This window comes from Heterodontus francisci, chromosome 16, assembly GCF_036365525.1.
Source record: "Heterodontus francisci isolate sHetFra1 chromosome 16, sHetFra1.hap1, whole genome shotgun sequence".
Lineage (NCBI taxonomy): Eukaryota > Metazoa > Chordata > Chondrichthyes > Heterodontiformes > Heterodontidae > Heterodontus > Heterodontus francisci.
The window spans coordinates 33,584,308-33,610,242 of NC_090386.1; the positions used below are offsets into that span (position 1 = coordinate 33,584,308).

General features: G+C 45.2%; 1 protein-coding gene across 1 annotated transcript in view; it reads right to left on the reverse strand.

The window, feature by feature from the left end:
- The window catches only part of LOC137378444 (cadherin-22-like), a 755,591-nt gene that overhangs the window by 494,971 nt on the left and 234,685 nt on the right, over nucleotides 1–25,935 (reverse strand). The window contains exon 3 of the mRNA XM_068048769.1: nucleotides 680–799. Within this exon, the coding sequence (XP_067904870.1) occupies nucleotides 680–799 (120 nt within the window). The remainder of the gene's footprint in view (nucleotides 1–679; nucleotides 800–25,935) is intronic.

Genomic DNA, 25,935 nt, shown 5'->3' on the forward strand with positions numbered 1-25,935 from the left:
GCCATTAGCTTGTATGGAAAAAGTGGAAGGGAGAACAATGGAAAGAAAAGAAAGAGAGAATGATGGAAAGAGGGGGTAAGGTGGAAAAAAGAGGAAGAGGGAGTGAGGGCAAAGAAGGAAAGACGAAGGAGAGAAGAGAAAAGGATAGCAAAGGAAAGTAGAATGAAAGAAGGAAGAGAAAGAGAGTGCAAGTGAAGGAAGAGAAAGAGAGAATGAGAGGAGAAAGAATGAGGGGAAAATAGAAATAAAAACTAAGGGGAAATAAGTGAGAACAGGAGATAAAGAGACAAAAAGAGAGATTATGAAAGTGATGATAAAGAATAAGGGCATTTAAGGGGAAAAAAAATTGAGTAAGTGAAGTACAGGAGGAAAAGAAGATGGATATAGACCAAAAGGGCAAAATGTTGAAGAAGACTCACTGCAAGCATTGTATAAAGAGATTTCTAAATAACATGGAATAATGTAAATGTTTTGACAAATTTAAGGCCTGGACACTAAAATATGCCTTCAGTGTTTGGCTTTCCTTAAAAGACAGTAGCGATAGAAGTTTCAGAGTGCAGAAAAATGCTCCCTAATGGGGTAAGCAAAGGTGCTCCTGCTGATATTTGCCTTTTGCACCTCCTGGTATTGCTTCCTATAAGGAAAACTGTATTCAGGACAAGGTTCAGCTCCTACCTACCAGTCTTGAGGTCCACTGTGAATTGGTCCTGTTCCTCCACCAGAGTGTATAATAACCTTGCACTGCTCCCATACGTTGGATCATCTGCATCTGAAGCAGTCACCTGCATCACAGAGGTCCCTGCAGAGAAAGCGATAACATAGGTAAATTCCTGTTCAGCCAAGAATTATGCATATTATTTTAAGAACTAAGTGACTGAATTGTTCAGATTGAGAGTAAAAAAGGAGTAAGATCAAAAAATTTGCTTCTGATGAGGTTGTCCCCAAAGTTCTAAACACTGAACATTTATACTTTAATAAATCACAAATCTTCACCTAGAAATTCGGGAAGTCACACACCACCATCAGAAGTGTGGGAAGAAAAGATCTCTGCCCACCTATCTGAACTCATCCTTATCCCATCCCAAATCCCAACAATGAGGTTATTTAAATAGTCGGTGCAGACACTGGTGCTTCTGGGAAGCCCCACAGCCCCAGCAGGATTTTGGAGTAGAATCTTATTGCTCCATTGTAGAGAGGTTGTGGGAAGGCTCAATTATCTCCTTTCCGCTCTCTCATAAGTCGGCTGGATAGTCAAACAGCAATTGATTTCTGAGGGGTTGAGGTAGCTGTTAGATATAGTGTTGTGGTGCTAACATTAAGTCCCGTCTGGTAAGTGTGCAGATGCTTTTACCACAGATTCATTCAGGAGGTAGAACTGAAAGGATTTCTGGGGGACAATGAGGTTGCGCTGGTCTCATCACCAAAAAATGTCAGGACATTCAGGGTAGAAGGAGTGCCAAACCTCCTCTGTTGAAATTTCTTTTCCGAAAGAGCACAAGTGTCGTTGAAAAGGGCACAAATCACTTTGAAGCCACATTACTTTCATGAAATAATGTTTGGCAAATTTTCATTGATTGCCAGCGCATGACAAAGTGAACTAATATAATGTGAAACACATCATTGTGATGCAAACACGCGATGTCATCATTACTTAGAGTGACACAGGGTTCTCTCTCCCTCCTCAAAACAGTTTCTTAACAACTGAGGGGAAAACACTTCAATTAGGGAAGCTTTTGTGGAGAGAACCCAATAAAGGATGTTTCGGAGCCATTGATTTGAATTATCATAATCCAGTTGCTATGTTATCCCTTATCCAACACTAACAGGTATATCATTGCTGTACCACGCAGCAGTTGGGGTCTCATTTCCTATGTGTATCATGGCATCTGGCATGTCATTTCCTGTGTGCTATCATAAAGATAAAGCACTGCCAACAGGACACCTTTCAAAACTCAGATTGATCTTTAACACCCCTGTTTTCTGTCTGGCTTTAAATTTATGCTATTGGATAATGTATAAACATGAGATAATTTGTCTGAAATTCCTCTGTTAATCATTCAACTCTGTTTGTAAAAAATGGGCTAATGCCTCCACTAAAATAGCAGAGTGGAGTTTCAGAAACACATGTTAAATGCTTGTATGTTATTATCCCACAGCATGATTTTAAGACCTCTGAGTTTTAAAATTTCTTCTGGAAGTCTTTGGACGTCTTAAATGCTTGGAGAAGTTGAATTTTTGCCCCTGAATAGATTGTGGTTATAACAATAGGGTATAACAGGATGCAAGTGTTGCAAGGACAATTGCAATTCCAAAAAAACTGCATTTGGGACCAAAGAGACAATCTCGGGGGCTTTTCTTGGCTGAATGCGCATTCTAACAGCCTGACATTAGCACGTAATGTTCTATATACAAGGCTCCAAAGCTCCGATAATTACAATCTATTGTAAAGGTTTGTTGAGGCAGGAGTGGTGGGGCATAAAACTTTGCCACTGACGTGCAGAAGAGTTACCTAATTCTAGAGTTTCAAAGGTACAAATTAAAATCAGCAGATACACCCAGGGTGCTTTTGCAATTTGTAATTTCAATTCAATTTAAATTCAATTAAAATCTGTTATGTGACAGACATAGCTCCTCCAAGCCCATTCTCCATGATATAATTGGCTCCCTACTGGTTAATCAAAAATTACTTTAAAAATCAACAGTAATTGAAAAAGGAAAAACAAAGGGATATTAATGTTACTAAGTGTTTAAAAAGGGAAGACTAGGTCAATTTAATACAAGGCCAGAAGCTAAAAGCAGCCTCCTCTGTTAATCCCACAAAGGATACAATCTCTTCCTAGGTAGAATCACTGAGATCCTTCCAACTAACCAAAACATGGAGATCTGCCAAATGACCATAGCCTACCATACAGCATGTGCTGAATTGTCCCAATGATCATGATCCATCTAAGTATATGCCTTTATTACCACATGACATTAAAAAAATGTAGGTTTTTTCAGAAGCATAAGATTAATTAAAGTCAGCATTGATGTGATTTGTTCTCAAAGTCATTGACTCATGATGGGGTGAAAAATTAAGTAGACAATGCAAACAATCTTTTTATTCTACTGGAGCTCCTGCGGCATTAGTCACAGATAACCTGAGTCTCAAAGGCCTGGATTTTATGGGCCCTCCCGAGGCGGTATCAGAAGCAGAGGGACACAGAGTATCTTGACGGGTGGCAGGGTGTGGCAGAGCGGGGGGCCCGTTGCCTCCCTGTCACCCAGTGATCTTCCCAGGGGTGGGATAGGCCAACAATGGCCTTCCCACCCAGGGCCAATTGACACCTTTAAGTGGCCTATTAATGGCCAATTAAGGGCCGCTTCCTGCTACTGCTGAGATCTTACCAGTGGTGGGGGAGAGACTCCGCCAGGCGGGGAGGATGCCTTGTAAAACGAGGCGCCCTCCCTGTGGGCTTGGTGGGGGGGGTTGGGGGCCACCCTCCTCCTACAGAGGATCCCCACCAGGAACAACTTTGGGCGGCACAGTGGCGCAGTGGTTAGCACCGCAGCCTCACAGCTCCAGGGACCCGGGTTCGATTCCGGGTACTGCCTGTGTGGAGTTTGCAAGTTCTCCCTGTGTCTGCGTGGGTTTTCTCCGGGTGCTCCGGTTTCCTCCCACAAGCCAAAAGACTTGCAGGTTGATAGGTAAATTGGCCATTATAAATTGTCACTAGTATAGATAGGTGGTAGGGAAATATAGGGACAGGTGGGGATGTTTGGTAGGAATATGGGATTAGTGTAGGATTAGTATAAATGGGTGGTTGATGTTCGGCACAGACTCGGTGGGCCGAAGGGCCTGTTTCAGTGCTGTATCTCTAATCTAATCTAATCAAACTTTACCCACCTCCCCTTGGACCCACGCTTACCCCTTCACAACAGGACCTTCCAGATTGACCCCAGCGACCTCGCCTCACCTATCTCTGGATCAGGGTTCCCGCAATGGGCCTGGGTCTGATGCCTCTGCAATACTGGCACTGGCCACCGCTCCAGGTGGTGCTGCCAACACTGCTGAGCTGCCAGCCCTCTTTAAAGTCTTTAAAGGGACAGGGATCCTGCCTCCTAATACTTTGAATCAAAAAGACGAGAGGATTGCGCCGGGGGTTGGTGGGGGGGGGGGGGGGGGTGGTGGGCCAGGGCTGGGAGCCCTGTCTCAAGTGCAATATCCAGCCGGAGTGTGGTTTTGGATATTTATTGGATATTGTTTATTCTCAGCTATTTATTTTACAAATACTTTTCTGTGTGGGTGGATTTGCTGTACTTGTTTCAAATGTAAGCAATTCATTTCTTTGCTTATTATTTCCCTGTCCCTCCCAAAGCTCTTCCTCCTTTATTTTAATTATCTATATGATTACACAAGATCTTCTTTTCTTCACCCCTGCTTCCGCAGTGCATTTGTCAGTCTTGTTGATGCTGTCACTGTTGCAGTATTGAAATAGGAAATGTTTACCCCTTAATTGAGATTCCAGGAATCATTAACTGGAACAATAGCATTACCATGTTGCAGGCCTTGCTAGTTGACTAGGCCTGGCCATCAAGCAACTCGTCCACATTCCCCTCCAGTCCCTGTGTAAATGTAACCGGATACAGCCAGGAGAATAAAGCACAAATGCCAGGAGGCGATGATGAGAAGGCCACATTTGGATTATTGTGTACAATTTTCATTGCTCTACCAAAGCAAGAATATCCAGGAGCCACTAGACAAACGTGGCTCTGAAGCTGAGCTATTCATGTTTGGGACTGGCCAATAACTTGCACTTTTAATATATTTCTCTATCATTTGATCAGTTGGGTTTGTGTGGACTGACGTTTTGTGAATGGCAGTCCTTTGTTCGCAATTGGTAGCTTTTCTTACCTGATTGAATTAATCCTGAGCCAATGGCAGACCTACCAGAGGTGGCGCACAGTGGTGTACAGTCAGGAAGGAGTGTCCCTGAGAGTTCTCAACATTGACTGCAGACACCATGAAGTCTCATGGCATCAGGTCAAACACAGGGAAATGAAATCACCTGCTGTTTACCACCTAAAACCCTCCTTCAGCTGATGAATCAGTTCTCCTACATGTTGAATGCCACTTGAAAGAAGCACTGAGGATAGCAAGGGCACAGAATGTACTCTGGTTGGGGGACTTCGATGTCCATCACCAAGAGTGGCTCGGTAGCACCACTACTGACCATGCTGACCAAGTCCTGAAGGACATAGCTGCCAGAGTGAGACTATGGCAGGCAGTGAGAGAACCAACAAGAGGGAAAAACCTACTTGAACTCATCCTCACCAATCTACCTGTGACAGATACATCTGTCCATGTCAGTATTGGTAGGAGTGACCACTGCACAGTCCTTGCGGAAATGAAGACCATCTTGACACTAAGGTCACTATTGTGCTGTGTGGTACAAACACTGTACAGAATTACAGAGGATTACATAGGACATACGGCACAGAAACAGGTCGCTCGGCCCAGCCTGTCCATGCCGGCATTTGTGCTCCACTTGAGCCTCCTTCCATCTTTCCTCATCTAAATCTATCATTGTAAGCCTCTATTCTCTTCTCCCGCATATGCTTGTCTAGCTTCCCCTTAAGTGCATCTATACTGCTTGCTTCAACCACTCCCTCTGGTAGCAAGTTCCACATTCTCCTTTAGATCCATTACAGAACACAAAGGTAAACTGTGGTCAGCTAATTGCTGGCTTAGTCTGGATTTATAAATCTGATCTGGAACCAAAATTATCCATGGGATAGGTTCAGAACAAACCTAGCAGCTCAAAACTGAGCATCCATGAGGCGCTATGGATCATCAGTGGCGGCAGAATTGTATTCAACCACAATCTGTAACCTCATGGCCCACCATGTCCTTCACTCTACCATTACCATCAAGCCAGGGAACCAGCCCTGGCTCAATAAGCAGTGCAGTAGAGCATGTCAGGAGCAGCACTACGCATACCTAAAAGTGATGTGTCAACCTGGTGAAGCTACAACACAGGACTACATGCATGCTAGACAGCTGAACCAGCATACCATAGGCAGATCTAAGAGATCCCACAACCCCACAGATCAAATCAAAGCTCTGCAGTCCTGTCACATCCAGTCATGAATCGTGGTAGATGTTTTAACAACTAATTGGAGGAGGAGGCTCCAAAGACATCCCCATCCTCAATGATGGGGGAGTCCAGCACATCAGTGTAAAAGACAAGACTGAAGCATTTGCATCCATCTTCAGCCAGAAGTGCCGAGTGGATGATTCATCTCAACCTCCTCTTGATTGCCCCAGCATCACAGATGCCAGTCTTCAGCCAATTCAGTTCACTCGATGTGATATCAAGAAATGGCTGAGCGCAATTGCTACAACAATGGCTATGGTTCCTGACAACATCACAGCTGTAGCACTTAAAGACCTGTGCTCCAGAACTAGCCACATCCCTAGACAAGCTGGTCCAGTACAGGTACAACACTGACAGCTAACCAACAATGTGGAAAATTGCCCGGGTATGTCCTGTCCACAAAAAGCAATCCAATCCGGCCAATTACTACCCCAGCAATCTACTCTTAATCATCAGCAAAATGATGGAAGGTATCATTGACAGTGGTATCAAGCGGCACTTACTCAGCAATAACCTGCTTACTGGTGTTCTGTCGGGGGCACTCAGTACCTGACCTCATTACTGCCTTGGTCCAAACATGGACAAAAGAGCTGAAATCCAGAGGTTGGGTGAGAGTGACTGCCCTTAACATCAAGGCAGCATTTGACCAAGTGTGACATCAAGGAGCACTAGCAAAATTGAAGGCAATAGGAATGTCATGCTGGGCCCCCACCTGCAAAGAATGAGGCATATTAATTTCACCTTATGGACATTAAATTTCAAATTGTTGCTGGGAAGAAGGGAAGGCCTGTTACAAGGGCTGCCGGACACTTGGCTGGAGGACATTTGCATACCAATAGGGACAATAGAGCTTCCCTTATCCACTTATCCTAAAATGGACTTTGATCACCATGTATTGTGTGTAAGAGGAGACATTCCAGGGTCTGTTAGTACAAGAGAATCCACAACACAGAAGTGGTTACACCAGTTGGTCACGTGCTGGTCAACTTGAGGAGTTTTTTGAATTAGATAGACAGTTTGAATGGAGAGAGACTGTTTGCTCCTAGACTGAGAAGACATCTCCTGTCTGCTCCCATCTTTTTCTCACAAGCCTCTGGACCCACTGAAGACATGTGAACCTCAAGAAAGAAAAGTCTCCTACATCGAACAAGGTTTAAGAAGAATACTGGACCCCAATGAAAAGCAAAACTACAATCAAGAACTCTACAGCGAGCTCGAAGAGCAGTAACCAAATCCATCTTCAGATATTGCCTCAAGCTTTTCCAATTTATTTCTTCTGCTCTTTCTTGTTTCTATTTGCATATGTTTATTGTGTATGCATGCCAGCGTGGGCGCGTTATGTATCCGTAGGTGTTAACCGAATTAGAGTTTAAGATTAATAAATTTAAACCTTTATTCTTTAAACCTAAGAAAACCTGTTTGACTGGTTTCTTTGCCTTATAATTGGAAAGCAGTGAACAAGGATTCACCAAGGGGGAGCTCAAAACATGGTGTGTTTAAAATTAAATCTTGTTACGGTAAGACCAGGTAAAGGCTGAGAGGGAACCCCAAGACCCCTTTCTCATCTGGTCGGATCAAGGAATCAGGAGGAAAACTCTCCACTGGTTGGAATCATACCTAGCACTAAGGAAGATGATTGTGGTTGCTGGAGGCCAAACATTTAAGTCTCAGGACATTGCCGAAGGAGTTCCTCATGATAGTGTACTAGGCCAAACCATCTTCAGCTGCTTCATCAATGATTATCCCCCCATCATAAGGTCAGAATTGGGAATGTTTGCTGATGATTGCCCAGTGTGCAGTACCATTTGCAACTTCTCACATACGAAGCATTCCATGTCCGCATGCAGTGGACAACATTCCAAACCCACAAACTCTACCACCTGGAATGACATGTGCAGCAGGTGCTTGGGGCCACCACCACCTGCAAGGTCCGCTCCAAGTAAAACCCCATCCTGACTTGGAACTATATCACCTTTCCTTCACTGTCGCTGGGTAAAAATCCTGGAACTTGCTCCCTGACAGCACAGTGGGTGTACCTACACCAGATAGAGCACAGTGGTTCAGGAAAGTGGATCACCACCACTTTTTCAAGGATAAGTAGGAATGTATAATAAATGCTGGCCTTGCCAATGATGCTTTTTTTTTAATCATTCAGGGATGTGGGTGTCACTGGCTAGGCCAGCATTTATTGCCCATCCCTAATTGCCCTTGAGAAGGTGGTGGTGAGCTGCCTTCTTGAACCGCTGCAGTCAATTTGGGGTAGGGATACCCACAGTGGTGTTAGGAAGGGAGTTCCAGGATTTTGACCCAGCGACAGTGAACGAACGGTGATATAGTTCCAAGTCAGGATGGTGTGTGACTTGGAGGGGAACTTGCAGATGGTGCTGTTTCCATGCATTTGCTGCCCTTGTCCTTCTAGTTGGTAGAGGTCGCGGGTTTGGAAGGTGCTGTCTAAGGATCCTTGGTGCATTGCTGCAGTGCATCTTGTAGATGGTACACAATGCTGCCACTGTGCGTCCGTGGTGGAGGGAGTGAATGTTTGTAGATGGGGTGCCAATCAAGCAGGCTGCTTTGTCCTGGATGGTGTCGAGCTTCTTGAGTGTTGTTGGAGCTGCACCCATCCAGGCAAGTGGACAGTATTCCATCACACTCCTGACTTGTGCCTTGTTGATGGTGGACAGGCTTTGGAGAGTCAGGAGGTGAGTTACTCGCCGCAGGATTCCTAGCCTCTGACCTGCTCTTGTCGCCACAGTATTTATACGGCTACCCCAATTCAGTTTCTGGTCAATAGTAGCCCCTAGGATGTTGATAATGGGGGATTCAGCGATGGTAATGTCATTGCCTGGCACTTGTGTGGCACGAATGTTACTTGCCACTTATCAGCCCAAGCCTGTATATTGTCTAGGTCTTGCTGCATTTCTACACAGACTGCTTCAGTATCTGAGGAGTCACGAATGGTGCTGAACATTGTGCAATCATCAGCGAACATCCCCACTTCTCACCTTATGATTGAAGGAAGGTCATTGATGAAGCAGCTGAAGATGGTTGGGCCCAGGACACTACCCTGAGGAACTCCTGCAGTGATGTCCTGGAGCTCAGATGATTGACCTCCAACAACCACAACCATCTTCCTTTGCGCTAGGTATGACTCCAGCCAGTGGAGGGTTTTCCCCCTGATTCCCATTGACCTCAGTTTTGCTAGGGCTCCTTGATGCCATACTCGATCAAATGCTGCCTTGATGTCAAAGGCAGTCACTCTCACCTCACCTCTAGAGTTCAGCTCTTTTGTCCATGTTTGAACAAAGGCTGTAATGAGGTCAGGAACTGAGTGGCCCTGGCGGAACCCAAACTGAGCGTCACTGAGCAGGTTATTGCTAAGCAAGTGCCGCTTGATGGCACTGTTGATGACACCTTCCATCACTTTACTGATGATTGCGAGTAGGCTGATGAGGCAGTAATTGGCCAGGTTGGACTTGTCCTGCTTTTTGTGTACAGGACATACCTGGGCAATTTTCCACATTACAGGGTAGATGCCAGTGTTGTGGCTGTGCTGGAACAGCTTGGCTAGAGGCGCGGCAAGTTCTGGAGCACAGGTCTTCAGTACTATTGCCGGAATATTGTCAGGGCCCATAGGTTTTGCAATATCCAGTGCCTTCAGTCGTTTCTTGATATCACGCGGAGTGAATCGAATTGGCTGATGTCTGGCATCTGTGATGCTGGGGATTTCAGGAGGAGGCCGAGATGGATCATCAACTCGGCACCTCTGGCTGAAGATTGTTGCAAATGCTTCAGCCTTATCTTTCGCACTGATGTGCTGGGCTCCCCCATCATTGAGGATGGGGATATTTGTGGAGCCACCTCCTCCAGTTAGTTGTTTAATTGTCCACCACTATTCACGGCTGGATGTGGCAGGACTGCAGAGCTTAGATCTGATCCGTTGGTTATGAGATCGCTTAGCTCTGTCTATCGCTTACGCAGTTTGGCACGCAGATAGTCCTGTGTTGTAGCTTCACCAGGTTGACACCTCATTTTGCGTTATGCCTGGTGCTGCTCCTGGCATGCCCTCCTGCGCTCTTCATTGAACTAGCGTTGGTCTCCTGGCTTGATGGTAATGGTAGAGTGGTGGATATGCCGGGCCATGAGGTTACATATTGTGGTTGAGTACAATTCTGCTGCTGTTGATGGCCCACAGCGCCTCATGGATGCCCAGTTTTGCATTGCTAGATCTGTACGAAATCTATCCCATTTAGCACGGTGGTAGCGCCACACACGATGGACGGTATCCTCAATGTGAAGGCGGGACTTCGTCACCACAAGGACTATGCGGTGGTCACTCCTACTAATACTGTCATGGACAGAAGCATCTGTGGCAGGCAGATTGGTGAGGACGAGGTCAAGTTTGTTTTTCCCTCGTGTTGGTTCCCTTACCACCTGCCGCAGACCCAGTCTAGCAGCTATGTCCTTTAGGACTCGGCCAGCTCGGTCAGTAGTGGTGCTACCGAGCCACTCCTGGTGATGGACATTGAAGTCCCCCACCTAGAGTACATTTTGTGCCCTTGCCACCCTCAGTGCTTCCTCCAAGTGGTGTTCAACATGGAGGAGTACTGAGCCATCAGCTGAGGGAGGGTGGTAGGTAATCAGTAGGAGGTTACCTTGCCCATGTTTGACCTGATGCCATGAGACTTCATGGGGTCTGGAGTCGATGTTGAGGACTCCCAGGGCAACTCCCTCCCTACTGTATACCACTGTGCTGCTATCTCTAGTGGGTCTGTCCTGCGGTGGAACAGGACATACCCGAGGATGGTGATGGCTGTGTCTGGGACATTGTCTGTCAGGTATGATTCCGTGTGTATGACTATGTCAGGCTGTTGCTTGACTAGTCTGTGGGACAGCTCTCCCAACTTTGGCACAAGCCCCCAGATGTTCGTAAGGAGGACTTTGCAGGGTCGACAGGGCTAGGTTTGCCGTTGTCGTTTCCGGTGCCTAGGTCGATGCCGGGTTGTCCGTCCAGTTTCATTCCTTTTTATTGACTCCTTAGCAGTTAGGTACAACTGAGTGGCTTGCTAGGCCATTTCAGAGGGCATGTAAGAGTTAACCACATTGCTGTGGGTCTGGAGTCACATGTAGGCCAGACCAGGTAAGGACAGCAGATTTCCTTCCCTAAAGGACATTAGTGAACCAGATGGGTTTTTACAACAATTGACAATGGTTTCATGGCCATCATTAGATTAGCTTTTAATTCCAGATTTATTAATTAAATTCAAATTCCACCTTCTGCTGTGGTGGGATTCGAACCCATGTCCCCAGAAAAATACCCTGGGTCTCTGGGTTACTCGTCCAGTGATAATACCACTATGCCACTGCCTACCCCATGACATCCTATATTATATCCCATGAACAAATTTTTAAAAAGAGGTGCTCGTTTGATGGCCGCTCTGTATGTATGTGACCCACATATGGACAATATTCTTGCACACTGCACGGTCTCTTGGATGCAAAACATTTAAATTAAATATGTAGGTAAATATAGTAACTTAAAAGGGCTTTGTGGCTGAGACAGTGCACTTAATCACTATTCTAATGCTTCTTTTGAAAAACAGAGACTGCAAGGCTAACACTTGAATAACAACGGGTTTCGCCCTCCCAGACTTTCGGATCATTAAACAAGGAGTCAGAAATTTGTACCAGACAAATGTACCAGGCAACTGTTAACACCTGGTAACAATGGAAGTCCCAAGTGGCTCTGTGAAACCAAACTTCTGGACTCTGCATATTAGAACAGTACAATAGTGATTGACTTTTGAGTCCAGATAAATTTAACAGATTTTCTGAAGACAGACAGGCTGTAAGAAGGGAACTTGGTGGTTGCAATTTCACAGCAGGCTGTAAGAAAGGAAGACAACCAGCGGTGGCAGCTCAAGAGAGAGAGAGTGAACACCTGCTCTTGGAAGCCTGATACAGCGAAAGGCTGCAAAGACTTGAACCTGTTTTGAAAGTTGAACCTTCGGAGAAGTGGAAGACCAGCAGGATCACAGGAAATACCTTATTCACAGGCCTCCAGGTCGGAAGTGCTCGGAGAAGTGAGCAAAGAGGACATTGATTTTTGAAAAGGTCTGGGAGATGTGGATAGGATGTTTCCCCTGGCTGGTGAGTCGATAACCAAGGGATACAATCTCAGAATAAGGGGCAGGCCATTTAAGACTGAGATGAGGAGGAATTTCTTTATTCCAGATGGCGGTGAATCTTTGGAACTCTCTACCCCAGAGGACTGTGGAAGCTCAATCATTGAGCATGTTCAAGACAGAAATTGATAGATTTATGGATACTAATGACATCAAGTGATATGGTGACATTGCAGGAAAGGGGCGTTGAGGTAGATGATCAGCTGTGATCTGTTTGAAAGGTGGAGCAAGCTCGATGGGCCAAATGGCCTACTCCTGCTCCTGTTTCCTATTTTCCTTCTACCTAACCATTTGTAAGGGCTTAAGCACCCAAAGACTACAAATTTGCAGCATAAAATTGTTCATAACTCAACACTAACTGGTGCTCTGAGAAGCCACAGGCAATGTGCAGTATCAATAAAAAATGTACAGAGGTGCAGTCAAAGAGGCTCTTACACTAGCACTAAAGAATGTAATAAAGTAGAGGGAGCTTTACTGTCAATTTGTACAGTAAGTGCTCTACCTGACTTGGGAGTACTTGGTGTAAAAGTGGAAAAGCAACCTTCCATTCCCAACATTGACAGTTCAATGAGCACAAGAAATAGAAATAATAAATTCAGTAACTAATTTTGAAGCAACTAATGACTCGGTTAAAATACCGACATTGTCGCTTCAGAATTAAAATATTATTTTTGCTTAAAGTGATACTTAACATGTCTGGTAATTGCATGTTATTAACTGAACACTAGATGGCTCTCTGATAGGAGTTAGCACATTATAGCAATTACACTTCTCTTGTCGTACTTCATTATTCTTTGACAAAATGTTTGAGAGGGGCTGGAAATAAAAGCAGTTAGGTTACTATTTGGGCATAAAAACATGTGATTGTCAAAATCATATGACGAGATGATGGAACTTATATGAAACATGCCATCATGTTATGAGAACTTAATTGCGTTACAGGAGAAATTGTGACATGGATATTCTGCTCCACAATGGCCAAGGCAGAAGCTCTTTAAGCAAACATATTTATAAAGTCTCCATAGGTAGATGGCTTCACAAGTGGAAAAGAACAATATCCGTTCGAGGAGTTTTGATGATGTGGTAATTGATGAACTCAAGTAGTCTTTCACTCTTGCCTCAGAACAATCGGAATTAATGAATCACACTGTACTTGCACCTTAGTGAGCCTACGCATAATTGTCAGAGCTAATTGTCAGAGCTACCCACTGGATCAGTACATTGTAGCTGATGGATCCACAACAGTCATCAATAGCTGCTGTTATACTATTCTAGATCCATATCCGCACTGACACACAGGGCTCACGCAGCTGGCTATAACTCGGAGACTAACTTGTTGGATTTGCAAAGGCCTGCTGCCAGGAAGTCTCGCCAAAAATCATAAGCCTTCACAGGTACCAGTATTACTGCAGGCTAGCAAAGGTTACCTTCACACATTGCTCAGTTGGTAGCACTCCTGCTTCTCAGTCAAAAGGTTGTGGATTCATGTCCCATTACAGATCAACAAATATTGTCCTGGCCAACATACCCCTCAATTAACACCACTAAAACAGATTACTTGCTCATTATCACATTGCTGTTTGTGGGAGCTTGCTGTGCACAAAATTGGCTCCTGTCTTTCCCACATGACAACAGTTACTGCACTTCAAAAAGTATTTCAGTGGCAATAAAACACTTAGAAATGTCCTGAGTTTGTGAAGTGTGTTGTATAAATGCAAGTCTTTTATTCAACAGCCAACTGCAAAAGACTACATCAGGGATTGGTGAAGCTAGCACTGGTCTTGCATAGTATGAAAACATGCAGTGTTGTCACAAGAATGACTTGGCACATTGAATTAGAATTAGAATTAGAACATTACAGCGCAGTACAGGCCCTTCGGCCCTCGATGTTGCGCCGACCTGTGAAACCATCTGACCTACACTATTCCATTTTCATCCATGTGTCTATCCAATGTCCACTTAAATGCCCTTAAAGTTGGCGAATCTACTACTGCTGCAGGCAGGGCGTTCCACGCCCTTACTACTCTCTGAGTAAAGAAACTACCTCTCACATCTGTCCTATATCTATCACCCCTCAACTTGAAGCTATGTCCCCTCGTGTTTGCCATCACCATCCGAGGAAAAAGACGCTCACTATCCACCCTATCTAACCCTCTGATTATCTTATATGTCTCTATTAAGTCACCTCTCCTCCTCCTTCTCTCCAACGAAAACAACCTCAAGTCCCTCAGCCTTTCCTCGTAAGACCTTCCCTCCATACCAGGCAACATCCTAGTAAATCTCCTCTGCACCCTTTCCATAGCTTCCACATCCTTCCTATAATGCGGTGACCAGAACTGCACGCAATACTCCAGGTGCGGTCTCACCAGAGTTTTGTACAGCTGCAGCATGACCTCGTGGCTCCGAAACTCGACCCCCCTACTAATAAAAGCTAACACACCATAGGCCTTCTTAACAGCCCTATTAACCTGGTAATAATGCATATAGGAAAAGTTATATACATTCAGTCCATACACTTCAATGCGGTGCAATGTTCTTCCTGTGTGATGCTCTTAGCTCATCACCTGAAATTACTTCCACTGCCACTAACTAGTCTGTAAACACCAATATCTCACCTTAGCATTCTACACCTCAAAATATTTTTATCCAGGGCTAATTTCACTCCATATCCAGCACTCCCACAACACCTGGAGAAGCTGTGGACAACTGTAGCATTGCTCAATAAATATAGGAGTGGGCCAAATGGAAAAATCACTTTGATTTCCAGGACAAACATTCCATATTGCATTATACTGTGCTGTAAATCATGAACTTTTCACAGCACCATCGCTTAGCTATTCAGAACATTAAGCCAAACATTCATGAAATAGCCAAAAATTGTGATCATCCCTTTCAGGGCAAGAGCTCATAAACAACAATTAGGAAATGGGATAAAAGTAAAATATTGCAGATGCTGAAAATCTGAAATGAAAACAGGAAGTGCTGTATGAAAGCTCGCACCCGTGATATGCTCCTCCTGTGCTATGTGGGAAATCAGGGACGCTTCCAGTGTCCCTGATGACCATGTGTGCAGGAAGTGTATCTATCTGCAGCTACTGGCTACCCGCATTACAGAGCTGGAGCTGCAGGTGGATTCACTGTAGAGCATCCGTGATCATCGTGGATAGCACGTTTAGCGAGGTGGTCACACCACAGGCAAATACTGCAAAGGCAGAAAGGGAATGGGTGACCACCAGGCAGAGTAGAGGAAGGCAGGTAGTGCAGGAGTCCCCTGTGGCCATCCCCCTCTCTAACAGATATACCGCTTTGGATATTGTTGGGGGAGATGGCTTAGGGGAAAGCAGCAAGAGCCAAGTTCATGGCAGTATGGGTGGTTCTGCTGCACAGGAGAGGAGAAAGAAGAGTGGCAGGGCTTTAGGGATAGTGGATTCAATTGTAAGGGGAACAGACTAGTGTTTCTGTGGCTGCAAAAGAGCCTCCAAGATAGTATGTTGCTCGCTGGTGCTAGGATTAAGGATGGCTCTGAGCAGCTGCAGGGCATTCTGAGGGGGTAAGGCGAGCAGCCAGTTGACATGGTACATATTGGTACCAACGACATCGGTAAAAAAAAAGGGATGAGGTCCTGCAAGCTGAATATAGGGAGTTAGGACATAAATTAAAAAGTAGGACCTCAAAGGTAGTAATCTCAGGACTACTACCAGTGCCATGTACTAGCAAGAGCAGAAATAGCAGGATATATCAGATGAATACGTGGCTGGAGAAATGGTGTCGGGGGGAGGGATTCAAATTCCTGGGACATTGGGACCGGTTCTAGGGAAGGTGTGACCTGTACAAGCTGGACAGGTTGCATCTGGGCAGGACCGGGACCAATTTCCTCGGGGGCGGGTGGTGGGGGGGAGGGAGGGGGGCGCAGTGGGGCGGGGGGTGGTGGTTTGCTAGTGTGGTTGAGGAAGGTTTAAACTGGAATGGCAGGGAGACATCTGAGGAGGGGAAATCATGGATAGAAATTAAAAATAGAAAGGTAAGAAATAAAAGTGGAAGGCATTCGCAATAACGTAGATGAATTAACAGCGCAAATAGATATAAACGGTTATGATATAGTTGCGATTACTGAGACATGACTGCAGGGTGACCAAGGATGGGAACTGAACATCCAGGGGTATTCAATATTTAGGAAGGACAGGCAAAAAGGGAAAGGAGGTGGTGTAGAATTGTTAGTAAAGGAGGAAATCAATGCAATAGTGAGGAAGGATATTGGCTCAGAAAATCATGATGTGGAATCTGAATGGGTGGAGCAAAGAAACACCATGTGGCAGAAAACGTTGGTGGGGGTTGTCTATAAGACGCCAAACAATAATGGCGATGTAAGGGATGGCATTAAACAGGAAATTAGAGACTCGTGCAATAAGGGTACAACTTTTAACAGGGGTGACTTTAATCTACATATAGATTGGTCAAACCAAATTAGCAATCATACTTTGGAGGAGAATTTCCCGGAGTGTGTATGTGATGGTTTTTTAGACCAATACGTGGAGCAACCAACTAGAGAACAGGCTATCCTAGACTGGGTATTGTGCAGTGGGAAAGGATTAATTAACAATCTTGTTGTGCGGGGTCCCTTGGGGAGGAGTGACCATAACATGTTAGAATTCTTCATTAAGATGGAGAGTGAAGTAGTTGAATCCGAAACTAGGGTCCTAAATCTAAGTAAAGGAAACTACGAAGGTATGAGGGGCGAGTTGGCTATGGTAGATTGGGGAACTTTACTATGGTGGATAGGTAATGGATAATATTTAAAGAACGTGTGCATGAATTACAACAAGTATTCGATCCTGTCTGGCGCAAAAATAAAACCGGAAATGTGGCTCAACCGTGGCTTACAAAAGAAATTAGGGATAATATTAGATCCAAAGGGAAGGCATGTAAAATTGCCAAAAAAAAGCAGCAAGTCTGAGGATTGGTAGCAGTTTAGAATTCAGCAAAGGAGGATAAAGAGGATGATTAAGCGGGGGAAAATAGAGTCTGAGAGTAAACTTGCGGGAACATAAAAACTGACTGAAATAGCTTCTATAAATATTTGAAGAGAAAAAGATTAGTGAAGACAAATATAGGTCCCTTACAGTCAGAAATGGGGGAAATTATAATGGGGAACAAAGAAATGGCAGAACAATTAAACGGATAATTTGGTTTTGTCTTCACAAAGGAGGACACAAATAATCTCCCAGAAATGTTAGGAAACTAAGGGTCTAATGAGAGGGAGGAACTGAAGGAAATCAGTATTAGTAAAAAAATAGTGCTAGGGAAATTAATGGTGTTAAAGGCTGACAAATCCCCAGGACCTGATAATCTACATCCCAGAGTACCAAAGGAAGTGGCCCTGGAAATAGTGGATGCATTGGTGGTCATCTTCCAAAATTCTATAGACTCTGGAGCAGTTCCTACAGAATGGAGGGTGGCAAATGTAACCCCACTATTTATAAAAGGAGGGAGAGAAAAAACAGGGAATTACAGACCAGTTAGTCTTACATCAGTAGTGGGGAAATGCTGGAGTCTATTATCAAGGATGTGATAGCAGAACACCTGGAAAGCATAAATAGGTTTGGGCAAAGTCAGCATGGGCTTACGAAAGGGAAATCATGCTTAACAAATCTACTGGAGTTTTTTGCAGATGTAACTAGTAGAATAGATAAGGGAGAACCAGTGGATGTGGTGTATTTGGATTTTCAGAAGACTTTTGATAAGGTCTCACATAAGAGGTTAGTTTGCAAAATTAAAGTACATGGGATTGGGGGTAATATACTGGCATGGATTGAGAATTGGTTGACAGACAGGAAACAGAAAGTAGGAATAAACGGGTCTTTTTCCGGGTGGCAGGCAGTGACTAGTGGGGTAGTGCAGGGATCAGTGCTTCTGCACCAGCTATTCATAATATATATTAATGACTTGGGTGAGGGAACTAAATGTACCATTTCCAAGTCTGCAGACTACACAAAGCTGGAGGAGAATGTGAGCTGTGAGGAGGATGCAAAGAGGCTCCAATATGATTTGGACAAGTTGGGTGGGTGAGTGGGCAAATGCATGGCAGATGCAGTATAACGTGGATAAATGTGAGGTTATCCACATTGGTTGTAAAAACAGAAAGGCAGATTATTATCTGAATGGTGATAGATTGGGAAAGGGGGAGGTGCAAAGAGGCCTGGGTGTCCTTATACACCAGTCGCTGAACGCAAGCATTCAGGTGCAGCAAGCAGTTAGGAAGGTGAATGGTATGTTGGCCTTCATTGCAAGAGGATTTGAGTACAGGAGCAAGGATGTCTTCCTGCAGTTCTACAGGGCCTTGGTGAGACCACATCTGGAGTATTGTGTGCAGTTTTGATCTCCTTATCTAAGAAAGGATGTTCTTGCCATCGAGGGAGTGCAAAGAAGATTTACTAGTCTGATTCCTGGGATGGCAGGATTGACATATCAGGAGAGATTGGGTCGACTAGGCCTATATTCACTCGAGTTTTGAAGAATGAGAGCGGATCTCATAGCAACCTATAAAATTCTAACAGGACTAGACAGGCTAGATGCAGAGAGGATGTTCTCTATGGCTGGGGACTCCAGAACCAGGGGTTACAGTCTCAGGATACGGGTTATGCTATTTAGAACTGAGATGAGAAGAAATTTCTTCACTCAGAGGGTGGTGAACTGTGGAATTCTCTACCGCAGAAGGCAGTGGAGGCCAAGTCATTAAATATATTCAAGAAGGAGACAGATATTTTTTTTTTTTTAGAGATACAGCACTGAAACAGGCCCTTCGGCCCACCGAGTCTGTGCCGACCATTAACCACCCATTTTATACAAATCCTACACTAATCCCATATTCCTGTCACATCCCCAACTGTCTCTATATATTTCCCTACCATCTACCTATACTAGTGACAATTTATAATGGCCAATTAACCTATCAACCTGCAAGTCTTTTGGCATGTGGGAGGAAACCGGAGCACCCGGAGGAAACCCACGCAGACACAGGGAGAACTTGCAAACTCCGCACAGGCAGTACCCAGAATCGAACCCGGGTCCCTGGAGCTGTGAGGCTGCGGTGCTAACCACAGGGATCAAGGGATATGGGGAGAAAGTGGGAACAGGGTACTGAATTAGATGATCAGCCATGATCGTTTTTGAATGGCGGAGCAGGTCCGAAGGGCCAAAGGCTTACTCCTGCTCCTATTTTTCTGTTTCAATGTTTCTGTAAATACTCCACAAGGGTTTTGCCAGTTCTGATGAAATGTCACAGAACTGTAACGTTAACTCTGCTTCTCTCTCCACAGATGCTGCCAGACCTGCTGAGTATTTCCAACACTTTCTGTTTTTATTTAATTAGAAAATGGGTATGTCTCACTGGTACTTTAAGATATGTGCTCTCGAAGGGTTAAGCTGTGCTGTTAAGATGGTATTGGAGCTCTACCTTATTCTGTTTCTCTGTTCATTTCTGACTTTAAAGCTGTTACTGGATACAAAGTAGAAAATGTCCCATTGCGAGCACAGTCATCCCTCAACTTGACGACCACAAGGCTCTTAAACATGAAATAAACTAGAACCGAGAGGTTATCTTTTTCAGATCAGGCCCTTGTATTTTGCTCGTGGGCAGCCTTCATTTCTAGAAATGACTGCTGACTTCAGTCCCAGCTTGTGCTTTAAACCTTTAACCTCAGGGTTACTGATGAAGATGCAACATTCTGCATCGGATTGACAGTCAGATGAAAGCCAATACAGCAACAGGTGCTTGTGTAGGCAAGTTATCTCAGCAAAATATTCAGCTAAACATTATATTGTTCCTTTGTTGCAACCCAACTATATTTTACCTATTACATGCTTCTTTCACTCATTCGCATCTTCCATGCCTCCAATCTCTAATTTCATGCCTGAAAGATATACCCTCTCTGGGAGACATAAAAGATCCGCTGGTACTATTTTAAATAAGATCAGGGGACTTATCTCCTGTTGTCCGAGCCAAAGTTTGTCCCTCAACCAATGTCACAAAAAAAAAATCATCCGGTCACTTATCTCATTGCTGTTTGTGGGAGCTTGCTGTGCACAAATTGGCTGCCGTGTTTCCTACATTTCAACAGTTGCTACACTTACTTGATTGGCGAGAAAGGGCTTTGGGACATCCTGAGGTCATGAAAAGCATTACACAAATGCAAGTATTTCTTTCAATTCTCCAGAAAGTCCCTTTACCAGGTACTAATGCAGGAATTTTACCTGACCCGGTGGGGTTGCAGTCTGGGAAGCAGAAGCAATGGCAAAGGCCCTCCCCCTTCGACCTCAGCTCCCGTTTCAATCATGCGCTAGCCGTTCAATTAGCGGCCCACCGGCAGACTTCTAAAAAACAAGGTGCACGTGGGCAGGAATGTCGGTGTGGTGGGGGTGCAACAAGAGCTGGAAGAAGGTGCTGGCAGTCAATTTAAAGGGCTGCTAGCACTGTCAGTGGCTCTGAGACCGTTTTTTGAAAGACTTTGAGGTTCCGCACACAAATATCAGAGCACCAGGACGAAGTAATAACGACTCGCAAAACCACTCGGAGCTCCACCTCACTTGCTACTGACTGCACGGGTGACCCACCGGACCCCAAGTTATCCCACTACTACCCCTTTGGAGGACTTTAACCCGCTTGTGGCCATGACAGAGACAAGAACCCCAGTGGCCTGACGGTGCGTACAAGTGGCTAAACGGTTAATCACAAGGTACATGACCCGCTCTGCTCAAGTGATGTCAACTTTGTGCCACCGCTTGAGCACCTCACTTTGAAAACCCTTTTTCTTCAACACTTTGATTCAGCAGCCACATCACATTATAGCTCCCTGCAGCACTCCCGACAGGTGCATAACAATGTGCCCCAGACCGTTTGCTTTTAGTTTAGTTTAGTTCAGAGATACAGCACTGAAACAGGCCCTTCGACCCACCGAGTCTGTGCCGACCATCAACCACCCATTTATACTAATCCTACACCAATCCCATATTCCTACCACATCCCCACCTGTCCCTATATTTCCCTACCACCTACCTATACTAGGGGCAATTTATAATGGCCAATTAACCTATCAACCTGCAAGTCTTTGGCATGTGGGAGGAAACCGGAGCACCCGGAGAAAACCCACGCAGACACAGGGAGAACTTGCAAACTCCACACAGGCAGTACCCAGAATTGAACCCGGGTCGCTGGAGCTGTGAGGCTACGGTGCTAACCACTGCGCCACTGTGCCGCCACTTTGAAAATTTCCTTCTAGCCCTCTCCAGCCCGTTAACAAGCTCTTCAAAGAGCTTAATGGGCAGTTCATTGGCGGCGAACGGGTTGCTGGCTCCCCCCACCAATCCGCCACACCCCTACCCGCCCTCTCTTTGAAAATTGCAGTGTGTTCCGGAGGCCATTGCTTCTGCTTCCCGGACCACGACCCCACCAGAGGTGTCGGAAGACCGACAAGCCATCCAGCTGTGCTATTTTCAAAGAGTGCCCGCACATGACCTCACCCCCATGGGCGTTTGAAAATCCAACACCTGGAGTGGGATTTTGACACTTGGCCTTCTGGCTTCTGATTGTGCTACCAGCTAAGCTTAGCTGACACTTTCCTTTATGCCCATTTCTTAAAGAAAGTAAAATGTTTTGTTAAACCTATGGTGTGCCTTTCTATTTGCTAAGATACACTGCCACTGCTATGAATGGTATGGCCCTTCTATTTATGGGAAGGTAGGGAGGGATCATGGTGAGGGTTAGCGTGGTGGCCTGGAATCCTGGAAATGCAGCTAGTCTGAGTCTTGGCAAAGTTAATGGCTGGATCTCATTTAACGTTTTTTCCTCTGCTTTCCAGTCAGCACCCAGCCAGAATGAAAGGCTTTCTGTCAGGCAGGAAGCTTGGGCTGGTAGGCGATATCTGGGGATCAGAGAGAAGGGCGGCACAGTGGTGCAGTGGTTAGCACCGCAGCCTCACAGCTCCAGGGACCCGGGTTCGATTCTGGGTACTGCCTGTGCGGAGTTTGCAAGTTCTCCCTGTGACCACGTGGGTTTTCGCCGGGTGCTCCGGTTTCCTCCCACAGCCAAAGACTTGCAGGTGATAGGTAAATTGGCCATTGTAAATTGCCCCTAGTGTAGGTAGGTGGAAGGGAATGAGATTACTGTCGGGTTAGTAGAAATGGGTGGTTGTTGGTCGGCACAGACTTGGGCTGAAGGGCCTGTTTCAGTGCTGTATCTCTAAATAAAATCAATGGAGGGAGAGATTGTGGAGTCTGGGGGGCAATGGGGAGATTGAAAAGGCCGAGGATCAGTACATGGATGCAATGTCGGGGGTGAGATTGTGGGGGGTGGTGTCGGATTGCAGGAAGGGAAGAAGGTTAGCTTGGAGGGGTCATGGGGTTGGTGGTGGGAAGCAATCCTGCTCCTCTTGGCCCACAAGCAGTGTTGGAAAGGCACTTATCTGCTGGATCTGACTATTCTTGCTTGTGATACAGACAGGATTGAGAGAGAACTGAAACCCCAGCTCTTTTCCCTTTACTGTCCGTAATCAGTGTGTTTTTGACAAGGAAGATGTGTGTGTTTCTGAACCCCTGAGTGTGTGGCCAATTTCAATAACCAGTAGCATGGACTTAAATAAAGAGGATTATTTTTATTCACATGTTCAACCCAAAAGTCCAACACTATGTCATTCATTCGCCAAACACACACACACACACACACACACAAACTCGAGAAAGAAAGCTGTTGAAAAAGGATAGTGCATTTTTTTACAAATTACAAGCAATGTAATAGTTCAGAAGTCATGTGATTTGGTTCGTCCTGGGGAAAAGGCATGCATTGCAGGCCCAGTGAAGATGTTTTCACTCCTGAAGTGTAGTTAGGTGGATTCAATAGCTGGAGTCATGTATCAAAGTCATTGCAGGATTCTCTCATGGAGGTGAATTTTCAGCAGGTCATGAAGTTAATTGCTTGTAGTCTCATTACCAGGAGGTTGGTTTTCTGTACTGGTGGACTTGAAAAGGAAAAGGCTTGGAGACCTTAAGATGTTCCAGCCTTCCGTTCTTTTAAGGCACGATGCTACTGCCTTATCTGCAGTTGTTGTTTGCTGACTGACCAGTTTCTCCCTGGTGTTTGAAGTAATAAGATCCGTTATCTGGATTTAGTTTCGATCATGTGACAACCTGATCAATACTTCTATTGTCCACCCAGAATGATTTGAAGTTCGAAGCCATGGCTACACAATGGGGGATGGATGATGGCCATTCACACTTACTTATGATTTAACTGGTTTCTTACAGCTCTCTTTGTTAAGTTTCGAGCTTGGAGAGAGTGAATCTAGAGTCGATAGATCGTGAATTTTGGGTAGGACCACAAACAATAGGCAGTGTGAATTCCATAAATGGTTTCGGATTGGTATGTCCATTCAAGGGAGGCACTCCACCCATGGTCATTCTATTGCAAAAGATATCTGGCCATCTTCTGCAGCCCTTTTACTGTCCATTGTGGTTCATTTTTTCAAAAATGAAGCTTTAGTTCCAGAGATTCTATGCTGGATACAGTGCATGTTTAACGTTATGAATGGGGCAAGCCTTTACTGGGCATGATGCTTGTCTTTCATTTGTCGGGTTTCATGAGCCCTGGAAGTTCAGCCTGAAGCACTTAAATGTAAAGCTGTGATAAAATTCTTGGCATGCAACTTTATTAAAATATTCAAATTGCAGACCTGCGTCTGCAGGTTGGGTTAATCACCAGCACCCTAACCGGCCTCCGTTAAAACTGGAAGTGGGTGTGGTGGAGGCAGGTTGGGGAGAAGTTTCCAATTTTGAGATGTAAGCCTCACTCGCACCCACCCTTGGGTAAAATTCCTTCCTACACGTCAACTGCACTAAGGAGTGTGGGTAATGGCATTGGTACTCATTTATCTACTGTGATTCCACCAATAGAAACATAGAGGGACTGATACTAACCATTGGCGGCCCATCTCACTGCTTAATGTTGACTACAAGATTCTGTCCAAAGTCAGCGCTAGTCGGGTCAAGTCTGCTCTGGAGTCGGTGATTCACCCTGACCAGACCTGCACTGTACCCAACAGGAAGATCACCGATAGTCTCGCGCTACTCAGGGATACGATTACCTATGTATGGGACAGGAGGGTGGACACCTGCCTCATCAGCCTGGACCAGGAGAAGGCTTTTGACAGGATATCACACACCTACATGATGGATGTGCTTTCCAAAATGGGGTTTGGGGAGGGAATCTGCAATTGGATCAAACTGCTCTACACAAACATCAGTAACGCAGTCTCAATCAGAATGGGAATCAGAAAGTTTCCCGATCCAATCTGGAGTCAGACAGGGCTGTTCTCTCTCCCCTGTCTTGTTTGCTGTATCGAAACATTTGCTGAGTCCATTAGGAAGGATGCAAGCATAAGAGGGGTGACAATCCCAGGTAGCGGAGAACCTGAAAGGGGTGAGTAGCCATGGTACACCATAAACTGAGCATGTGGGAGCAGCGATCTCTCTCCATTGTGGGGAAGAACCTGCCATCAGATGCAAGGCGCTCACGTTGTTGCTGCATGAGGCACAGGTCTGGCCCATACCCCACTCCTGCACCGTGGCGGTCACCCGAGCCATTTTCCACTTTATCTGGAGATCCAAAATGGACTGGGTCCAGATGGACACAATGTTCAAACCTCTGGATAAGGGCAGGAAAAATGTACCCAACATTGCCTTCGTGTGCGGCTGCATCAAGCTGTGCGTAGAGCCCCAGTACGCTAACATCAAGTGTCACTACGTGCTGAGGTTCTATCTGTATGCAGTGGTTTTTGTTGAGGTTCAACCCAAGCAGCTCTGTAACACAGGAGTCTGTGCTCTAGGGCTGTTCCCAGGGACGCACACCGAGATAAACATCAACTGCTGCTGGAGAAACATCAATTCGGTGAAAGATGCTCTTTGGTTTGCCCGAAACTTGCTGGTTTTCCAGCGCAAAGAGTTGTCCATGACCGAGTGTTGCAGACTGGCACATTGCAAGGTCCAGGACCATGTGCTGAGGGATGCTTTAAAGCTTTGGGCAGCCGCTGCAAAGGCTCAATGGGGAAAGACCACAGTGTAAGGTCCTCCCGCCATTGTGAACTGAGGGGCTGGACCCATGGGAAACCCCTCAGGCTGTATACACAAAATATGGGTTTGCTGTAAAATGTACATGGCAAGTAAAATGGAGTGGAAGGGTTGTGAGGCAACTCACTCCGATATCGAGGAAAACTGATTTCCTGTGCGCTTTTTGGAATGTCGACTTGGTGCTATTTTGAACTGTTTTGTAATGAATTTTTTAGAGATTTTTTTGAATAAAGTATATTTTGGGGAAAAGATATAATTAATGTCAATAATTATGGTTACTGGAACATGTACACATTGGAAGAGTGAACTTACAATTTTATAAATCTTAGTATTTCAGATCCTGATCATCTGAATTCTTTTTTGCGTCTATGTATTTTAACTACATGGAGCAATAAAAAATAAAAGCAATAACTAAGGGCACAGCCCTGACTCTGTGAGTAGAGCAGCTACTGTGCTGAACCTCACTTGCCATATTTGTGCACCTCAAACCTAACCTCATACCC